The 10,726-nt window shown below is 34.9% G+C and overlaps 1 protein-coding gene across 1 annotated transcript in view; it reads right to left on the bottom strand.

The window, feature by feature from the left end:
• Nucleotides 1-8,495, bottom strand: part of abcb7 (ATP-binding cassette, sub-family B (MDR/TAP), member 7) — a gene marked incomplete at its 5' end in the record, with an annotated part of 60,706 nt that extends 52,211 nt beyond the window's left edge. The window contains 3 exons of the mRNA XM_016560281.1: nucleotides 5,000-5,119; nucleotides 8,208-8,282; nucleotides 8,385-8,495. Of these exons, the coding sequence (XP_016415767.1) occupies nucleotides 5,000-5,119; nucleotides 8,208-8,282; nucleotides 8,385-8,495 (306 nt within the window). The remainder of the gene's footprint in view (nucleotides 1-4,999; nucleotides 5,120-8,207; nucleotides 8,283-8,384) is intronic.
• Between the last annotated feature and the right edge of the window lie 2,231 nt (nucleotides 8,496-10,726).

Below are 10,726 nucleotides of genomic sequence, written 5' to 3'. Positions count from 1 at the left end.
GATAGATAGATAGATAGATAGATGATAGATAGATAGATAGATAGATAGTAGATAGAAAGAAATAATCAGATAGATAGATAGATAGAAAGAAATAATCAGATAGATAGATAGATAGATAGAGAAGTATTAGATAGATGAGTTTGAATGAGTTAGAAATAGTACATAGAAGGGAAGTCTGATTGATTCTAATGGGCTTCAGTGTTTAGATTTGAATTTTGACAGTTGGAGTTTGTCGGAATGTTCAGGTGAGCAGAGACTTTTCAATGTAAGTCTATGGGATTTTTATGATTTTTAATATTCATTTTTAAGAAAACCATAAGTCCGATCAGTTAGAAAAGATATAGCACACTCGGTCAGATCAGTCTGAAGAGCTGGGCTGAGTTTGGAGTCTGTAGAGTTAAAGCTCTAGGAGGAGATAGAGTTGATAATTTAGGATCAGAAGAATAATAATAAGAAGTTTAAATAGCATTTCAGTAAGTTGGCTTTCACAAGCCAACTTAATAACATACAACTAGCGTGTGACAAAATGGTTTGTTAAAGTTGTCGTGATGGGAGGGATCAAATTTCACTTGATTTTCTGACATGTATAGGTTCAAAAACGATACAAAAATAAACAGTTTCAGAACTCAACACTTCCTTCTCACTGAAAAAAGAGCATTTATTGAAAACATGCAGCAAAACTACTCATTCCTTACTTCCAGAACATCAGGATACACATTGTTTTTGAATAATGGGAAAGTTAAAAATTGCACTGGACCATCAGCAAATCCGTAATTAACCAGGTATTATGGTATGGTATTCACACATACATGTATGTGCACAAATACACTGTATATTCAGTATGTATTTACAACTGATGAATTTTACAGAGTTATGCAGCTGAACTGAGTCAATACTGAACTGACTTGAGCTCTGTAATGACTTGTTAGAGCTGCTTTACAGCAGAATTAGAAATTCATGAAACAATCTATATTGTATAAAGAGCTTTAGTGTGGTCAATCGATAATCCCACCTAAAGTTTTTAAACATACTTTTATATTGTAATAATTTCACATTCAATCTTCAAATTGATGGAAACAACAAAGACAGCATATTTATAATATTTGTTTAATGTCATCTTTTTTATGACTTAAGGCGAGTATCACTGAAACCAATCATACTGATGTCTCTAGGACATAGTTTTTTCCCCCTAATATTTAACCATTGCCTACAGTCATTCAACATTAGAGTATAATTGATGAATTTTAACATTTATTAGACTTTAAAAAACAACAACTTCTAATTTAAGTGAACTTAAAACAATCCTCACATAAACCTATTATAATAAATATCATATTTATCTGTGGCCTTAAGAAATATACAGAAATTGAATAAAGTTATCAAACACTAAATTCTAAATTATACACTGTAAAAGAAAAAAAATGGAAAAAGTACTAGTACATTTGCGGACATTTCGGTTAACTAAAACAACACAATGAAGTGCAAAATAAAAAATACAGGTAAAACACCTGTGAAAACAGCAAATCCCTTCAAGTTAATACAGTACATTCATTGTGCTGTTTTTACAGTGTAGGATGACACAATACTGTTTATACTGATATAATTCGATGTTGCGAACGCATCTGGAAAATAATGAAGGACACAGAGTGAGCTGCTGTGGTTAAAGTGCAAGTTGTCCTAATGATGGGATGTGCTTCATGTTAAAGTGCCCCTATTATGCCATTTTTAAGATTTCTAATCTTGTTAATCCGTAATTAACCAGGTATTATGGTATGGTATCACACATACATGTATGTGCACAAATACACTGTATATTCAGTATGTATTTACAACTGATGAATTTTACAGAGTTATGCAGCTGAACTGAGTCAATACTGAACTGACTTGAGCTCTGTAATGACACTGTTGACTTGTTAGAGCTGCTTTACAGCAGAATTAGAAATTCATGAAACAATCTATATTGTATAAAGAGCTTTAGTGTGGTCAATCGATAATCCCACCTAAAGTTTTTAAACATACTTTTATATTGTAATAATTTCACATTCAATCTTCAAATTGATGGAAACAACAAAGACAGCATATTTATAATATTTGTTTAATGTCATCTTTTTTATGACTTAAGGCGAGTATCACTGAAACCAATCATACTGATGTCTCTAGGACATAGTTTTTTCCCCCTAATATTTAACCATTGCCTACAGTCATTCAACATTAGAGTATAATTGATGAATTTTAACATTTATTAGACTTTAAAAAACAACTTCTAATTTAAGTGAACTTAAAACAATCCTCACATAAACCTATTATAATAAATATCATATTTATCTGTGGCCTTAAGAAATATACAGAAATTGAATAAAGTTATCAAACACTAAATTCAAAATTATACACTGTAAAAGAAAAAAAAAATGGAAAAAGTACTGGTACATTTGCGGACATTTCGGTTAACTAAAACAACACAATGAAGTGCAAAATAAAAAATACAGGTAAAACACCTGTGAAAACAGCAAATCCCTTCAAGTTAATACAGTACATTCATTGTGCCGTTTTCACAGATTTTTTTTACAGTGTAGGATGACACAATACTGTTTATACTGATATAATTCGATGTTGCGAACGCATCTGGAAAATAATGAAGGACACAGAGTGAGCTGCTGTGGTTAAAGTGCAAGTTGTCCAAATGATGAGATGTGCTTCATGTTAAAGTGCCCCTATTATGCCATTTTTAATATTTCTAATATTGTTTTGGGAGTCTCCTACAACAGGTTTACATGCACGCAAAGTCAAAAAATACTTCCTTTTTCTCAAAATATGCATTTAATATCACCTCATTTTCCAGCGATTCTCAAACGATTAGTTTGAAGCAGTTCTGAGATTCAGTCTCTCTAAACCCCGCCTTTCCATGAGCCTACTCTGCTCTGATTGGTCAGATGGCCCAGTCTGTTGTGATTGGTCCACCGCGTACAGCGTGTGTCGGAAACGATACGCCTGTTGCCATAGTTTAGCATTTTGAACCTCGATAGAAAATATAATCAATTATTTATATCTATTATTTATCATGCTTACAGGTTGAGATTCAGTGGAGCCAGTTGGTCCAAATAAACCGTGTACTGAGCTCATCTTTCAAGAGCGAGCGTTTGTGAATCCCACGTTAAACTCCCCGAGATTAGAGAAGCAGTCGTCAGTAAAATGATGGGAACTCAAAAAAAGATTGGGGTTGTCCTGCTGTGAATTTTAACCACTGATTCTTTGCAGCCTCTTCATTCGGAAGTGAAAATAAAATGAATTTACTTTCACAGCGTCTTCTCGACATGATGTTAATCACACGACCAAGCTGCAGTGTTTGAGGACAGGTCAAGTTGTTCGCGGCCGGCCAACGTAGAATAGAGGCGGGCATTATGCAAATCAGTGTCATGTAGCCGTCACAGAAGTGAGATTCAAACTACTGACGACTCGTTTAGGCTGTTCAGAGTCAATTCTTTCTTTTGGGAGACAATAACTTTATCGTGCACTTTCGGCTTTACAACTTTGCAGATCGTTTACATTCACATACAGCTACATTACACCCTGCAATGAAATGCAATATTCAAAAAGGCATAATTGGGGCACTTTAAGCACTTCAAATGAACTCACAAGCCTGTTTAAAGTGGCTTGCCCACCTGCTAAAGGCTTGTTCTGTTTGATGCATGTGTTCCCTTCACCTTATGGTTGCAACCTTATCTGTAAATTCTGGAAAGTGTTTCCATTTTCCACAAAGGCTATATTTGTTAAACTTCACTGAACGAGCTGTTGCGTCCCGTATTGTTTTGGGAGGGGTGTTCTGCTTTTTCTCTCTCATCTCACAGGTCTTGTGATTGGATGACGATCCTGCCAGTCATCAGGTCCACGCACTGCCTCGAGAACCAATCAGACGCTAGGGGGCGTGTATAAACACCCGGATATGACACGAGTGCGGGAGGAGCGTTTGCGTTTCCTTTGTTTGCTCTCCTGCGTTTGCTCTTGCTTAGTTTTTTTTTTTTTTCCAATTCAGAGTTATTGTGTTTGAGTTTGCCTTTTGTTTTGTATTTTGTTTTAAGAGTTTCATAGCATTGTTCTACTGAGTTTATACTGTGACTCAACTCTCGGTTTACCAGAGTTTATTCAAGTCCTTTCTCGATGCACAGTGATGGGACCAGGTTAGTATGTCACGTGACTTACATCTTACAGCATGCAGAGTAAAGTTGTTTAAGCACACTAGGTTATGAGCGGGTGCCAACTGATGCATTTATGTTATTAGACAGCATAGTTAGTGGCGTTCCACGCTGAAGATGTTATTTTCTTTTGATTAGCTTAGAGTTTGGTTGGTGTTAGTTAGTGCGTTTACGTTTTATTGATTTCTTTTCTTTAGCACCGCTCTTGTCCCTCACTTTGTTATCTTTAATCCCTTACGTTAGTATATAATTTGTAAATAGATATTTATTTGTTTTGGATGTATGTATTTGATTCACTGTTTATTGCATTATTGGGTGTTTTTGTTATATTGAATTATTTTTTCTTACTAAAAGCAAGTTCAAATTCAGTTTTTGCTTCTGCCTGCTTCTTAATCTCACGCATCACATCTCCTTAACAGAGTAAAGTATCTTACCTTAAATAATATCTTATTTATTAGATTTTTCATGTGTTTCATGTTGCAACTTCTAGACGGCAAGTAATTAGGGAGACATAACAGAGCGCATACACGTCAAACAGAGAACGCAATAAAAATATGTTGCACCCAAAACTGGAAGCACGTCATATCAGTCGGTTCCAGCAGTATTGATAGACTTTATGTAAAGACAAAGTCATAGAAATGCAAGAAAAAAAAGTGCATATCAAGACATACCAAAATCTCATTGTACAATAACACCCCTAAACAAAACATATCAAAATACAAACAGCCACTATGTTAATTTTGTCACAGAACTAGAACTGTATAAGAAGACATTCAATGATATGGTGTTGGTATAATAAAGAAACGCACCTTGGCTCCAGCGAGGAGACCCAGTGATATGGCCACTCGAGCACGCAGGTCGGGTCTGTCCTTGGGCCAAACATACATCAACATGGCTGCAAGAATCTTCGAGGAGTTCACTTCCTTCAGCTGCAACAAGCAAATGTATTGAGGGTTTCTTAGTTTAAAAAGCATGAAGTTACATCTTTTTTTTTTTCCATTCACAACTTTCATTCTTAAAACATGTTCATTAAAGCCAAAACAGAATGTTTAAATAGGGGCATCCCAATTAGTTATGAAGTTAGGGATGTACAGTCAAACCAAAATTTATTCAGACACCTTCAACATCTCACACATTATCACAGTTTATTGGCTATAGTTTAAAAAAACGGTCATAAAATATGACAAGAACTCAGAATTGTTGGGTATATAATATGTCACAGTTTACTTTATTTTGCTATCCTCACTTACATAAATGAACTATAGTGTCCTGCACCCACTAGTAAAAAAAATATCAAAAATGATATCTGGTGTCTGAATAATTTCTGGTGTGACTGTACATTATAATGTGGTGCACTGATGTCTGCAGAAGGGGGCAGCAGAGATCCACAAAGCCTCTGCAATCCGACTCCAGCTCAGCGCATGAGAGCAGCACAATGTACAAAACCAGACCGACAACATCGCCATCAACAAAAGCTCTCTGCCAGAACAATAAATCAATCTAGTTTGTCACGTTTGCCAAGTGTCTACATGATCCAATCATACACAACTGTACTCGACAGTTTAAAAGCTAGAGGAGGAAGAGGTTTTGTTTGTTTTGGATTAAAGAATCTTTGTTCACTTGCACTTAAATATTACAAATGATGGTTGACCGAGTGGTAAAATGAGGCTAATATATAATCAAACAACTCTCTGCAATGGGAACCGTGTAGTTGAGCACTGACCAACCTGATTAATTCAATGATTTACATTTTACATTTTTTGAGTTCTGTTTTAAATTAATAAAATAATAATAAAAAATAACATAAAAAAATCGAATTAATTAACCACCTAAAACGTTAACAATTAAATAATTCAGGAAAATTTTGACAATAACAGGACCCTACGAAATTGGTTTTATTTTATTTTATTTTTTTTTCAAAAGTTTTAATTTTTCTGGTTTCTGTGTTTTATGATTTAATACAAATTTATCTGCAAAAACTGTGGTAAACAAATTAATTTACAATTAAATTAACCTTTTAAAAAGCATTCAAATTAAAACACATCAGTTCTTTTAGAACAAAACCTTGCATTTGTGTCAAATAATGTGCTGCACAAGTGAGGTTTACTTTATTAATTTGTCTGAAAAAAATCTCTTGATTGTGATAATAAATGTTTTAATACATTATATTATTATTATTATTATTACACTTATAAGTAAATTACATTATACAGTAATATGTCATTAATTTCAAGTTTAATCAAACTATTTTAATGTCTATGTTGTGAAGACCTTTGAGTTTCTGAAATCCAGTGTTATACATTAAATTACATTCGATTCTGTGATTGTTGATGTCAGCCAAAAGAATGTGAAGGATCTAAGGATCTGTGTGAGTTTTGCTTCAAGAAAGCAACCATACATTTGTGTTGTGTTTTACTTTCATTCTTTTATCTTAATTTATTCTTCATTCATTCATTTATAATCATTTATCATTTCATTAATCCATTGAATCATGTAACCATTTATAATAATAATTTCAAACCCTTTATATACTCATTTCATTGATTAGTCATTGATTATTTTTGTTTTTATATTATTTTTCCATTGTTTAGTCTTATGATGTGTGGTTTGAACAGATGTTTATCTTCATGAATAAGAGAAAAGTGGGACTGTATATGGAAGTTCAATGTTAATGGGATGTTGTTGTGAAGCAGTTTTGTTGGATTTGTGTTGGTCAGACAAAGTCTGAGCATTGAAACTTACGCAACTAAGACTATTCAATAAACTCTGCTCCTTTTTTATCACCATCACTTCGTCTCCTGCTTCTGCTCTTCACTGGCTTTGCTCAGTCAACGTCTTGGCTGATAGAAGACTGTTCATACAGTTTTTGGTACCAGACAAGACTTGCTGTTAACGGGTTTTGAGTATTAGACAATTTTGCTGACTAGTTGTTCTGTTACCAGACCAAACAGATATTTTCTGACAGGTTCTGTTGTTTGGGGCTGGATTTGATATTTCAGTCGTGGAGGCATGATCTTCAGTAGTTGCTATATTTTGATGAATGACTATGAAGACACAAATTTGGAAATGACATGTACCAATTAACATTGCACAATAAGCCTAAGAATGGGTTTCAAAAATCCATTTTGATTTCACATTGTGCTTCTCTGTATGATGTTTTGAATGAACAGAATACAGTGTTTCCCACAGGATTTTGTGGCAGCAGGTGACGTCACATATTCATTAGCATATTTATTGTGTCGTGTTTGCGTTGAGACCAGTTTTGGCACTTCAGATCTGTTCTACTCCCTGAACGGTCACATGCTGTTATCACATGGTTGCCAGGTTGACAAAGATAAGTAGCACACTTAGCAGATATTTCCGTATTGCGCACGTGTGAAGCTCTGTTTCGGGGATTAAGTGTCTTTATATCAGGCAACCCAGTTGTGTTCCTCTGCGGCCAGATTAAACCTTGTTGTAGCCTATATATGTTCTATTCATTCTTTTTTAGAAACCTCGCACTTTTCTACTCAATTTTAAACGTTGTAAAATTTTAAACAAATTAAGTGCGGTCCACTGCTGCACACGTGCCACAATATCGATACAGAGCCATACTCGTATCGTCAAATCTCTGTGACGATACATCGTCGTATCGATATTTTGAACACAGCACTATGCGGTACAGCTGATTGCGCAGACATCAGACGCAGAGTGAGGCGATACTGCGCTGGGAAAGTCAGGCCTCGTGCTCGCGGGGCAGTTCTGGCGACATCTTACAACTGAATGAAAGCTAAGCTTCATCCAAAAATGTCACTAGGTTTGTCACTATGTACCTTTTATGGAAAAAAGTCACTAAAGGGGTCTGAAAGTTGCTAAATATAGTGCTAAAGTCATGGCCATGTCTGTGAGACATTAGTGTGGATATGGTGAGGGATATTGTCAATGTGTGGGAAACACCATAATTAGCTCATCAGCTAATATAAGCGTCATATTTTGTTTTAAAAATCCTCAATATGCAAGCTCAATAAAAAGCCTTACCACATTTTTGGGATTTGCACTGAGTCCTCCACCTGCATGCCCGTGCCAGCACTGTCTCTCTGGAATCTGTAAATACTGAAACACACCAACCCACGTATCAACACTTCTGACAGCATTTTAGAAAAAAATAATAATAATTATATATATATATATCAATGTTTTATATTTCCCACTTACTTTTACTGCTTCTAGGATCTGTTGGCTGTTCTGACCTCTGCTGTTGGCCCATACTGATGACGCTCGGCTTTGGCTTGACAGCTGAATGATAGTTAAGAAATACGAGGTAAGACATTTATATGAAATATTAAATATATTAATATTTTCAGTGGATTACTTTTGAATTATGTACATAGTTTAACATGTTTCCGAAATTGCATTATATATAAAAACCTCCTCTAAAAGATAATTTCAGCTGGTACCAGACCTTCACGGCCAATGAAAAGCCTGCTTAATGGGAATCAATGAGATTTCTTGTCCAATATATCTCTAGCTCACCTTGCTCACCCCATAAGCACATTTAGTTTACCTCAATTCATTATTCATTCACTATTGTGCTCAAGCTTTTGAGTGATTGTTCAGGATCCCAAAACACAACTGATTGCCCTGAAAGCTGGAACTGTGTAATGCTTTGTGAAATATGATATTAAATATGATGTGTGCTAAATTATATAGAAATGGAGCCTATTTGTTTGATGAATATCTGTACAGAATCTGAGAACGCTCCCTTTATAATCACTTGAGCCGTCAATCATTCTCAAGTTCAGCGTGAGTGAGTTTCCCAGAGATTTGAGTTCTGCACATTCACCAAAACTCCCGTTATAAGCAGTGATGCTGTTTACGCTGCTCAATGAATGCAAGCTTTTATGCAGTGGGAGTAGATCTAAATATAATACTTATCTAATGTCTGCAGCTCTGATGTAATAGTAATAACATCAAAAGTGTTTCACTGTAAAACCTATTTTATATGCAAAGATGTAATCCAATCATTGCAGTGAGTGTTTGCATTTAAGTCTAAGCATTTAAAGGGTACATCGGATGCAAAATTCACTTTTACATGGTGTTTGAACTTAAATGTGTCTTGGCAGTGTGTGTACACAACCACCATGTAATGATAAAAATCCACCCAGTGCTTTTTTTTTTTAATCCCCACAAATCATAAGCACAGTGGCTTATGAGTAGGAAGTCAGCCCCGGGCCCATATGCAAAAAAATTTGTATGGGCAAATACAAACAATCAATGTATTTTTACGCTCTTTAAACGGGGGGTACAATGCTGTTTCATGCATTCAGAGTTGTTTACACTGTTAAAGAGTTGGATTCTCATGCTAAGCATGGACAAAGTTTCAAAAAACAATTTGGACGTATGACGGAGTATTTCTGTGCCAAAAATCGTACTTGCGGGCTCGTACAAGTTTCGGAAAGTTTTTTTCGATCGTGGCTCTTAATGACGTAAACGAGGGTGGAACTCCTTATATGGGCATTTCTCCCGGAAGAGAGCGCCCGCGCATGCATTACTACTCTATAGGTAGGTACTCAAGATTAACATGAGATTGGGTGAAACTGTGTGTGTTATGCCCCCTTTACGCTCTTTAATTTGTAGTGAGATAACTATATTTGCCTCAGTTCAAGCGGCATGTGAATCAATGATATTTTCCTCTTTAATATTTGCAGCATGAAATAAACATGAATAAATATTTGAATGCATGTTACATAAATTAGAACAATTTAATACAAACGAACGTCTCATGAAATCGAGTTTCAAAAAACGTCAATAAGCCTACATTTTATTGCTGTTTTACATGTTAAATGTGAAGAATGACAGGTAGGATGCAACACACTTTTTTTGGCAGAGTATAGTTGTAATTTTCACATTAACTTCACGCAATATAACATGATTTTATTATCGTAATTTTGAGTTTATTCTTAAAATATTATGATGATAATCTTATTTATTTTAGTTATTTGTTTTTCAAAGTGGCACAAATGCTGCCATAGACTATTTGTACTGCATGCAAACACAATCTCGGCACAGCGGCCAAAAAATAAATAAAAAAATAGTAAGGAGATATTTGAATTATTTATTAATAAACTAGTGTTTTCTGAGTCAATGTCCCAAAGATGAAGTTGACTATCCTGACTCGCCATCTCATCATTGGACGCACCTTTACAGAGAAATGCATCTTTACGGATTACATAATGAAAGAGTTTTTGTCTTCGATTTGAATTATTTCGGTCTAAAGTAGTCATTTAAAGCTTTCTATAGATATATTTATCATGTCTGGCAAGTATTCGCTGAGTTTCAGTTAATTTTTGTGAAGCGCTCCTGCTCAAGACCGAGATGGCAGAAAGCGCATCCTGTTTGTTTTCCTTATTTTACAAAAGCACAACATTTTGTTGATATTGTGAGTACGCACAAATAAAAGTAGACCCTTTGCAGTTCCGAATGATGTATTAGTCTTATCTATATGAACAAAAATGGTGGCATATTTTAAGTTTCCCCTCTTATAAAAAAAAAAAAAA

This window comes from Sinocyclocheilus rhinocerous, unplaced genomic scaffold (genome assembly GCF_001515625.1).
Source record: "Sinocyclocheilus rhinocerous isolate Xijiao unplaced genomic scaffold, SAMN03320098_v1.1 scaffold348, whole genome shotgun sequence".
Lineage (NCBI taxonomy): Eukaryota > Metazoa > Chordata > Actinopteri > Cypriniformes > Cyprinidae > Sinocyclocheilus > Sinocyclocheilus rhinocerous.
This window is presented reverse-complemented; position numbering and strand designations above follow the sequence as displayed.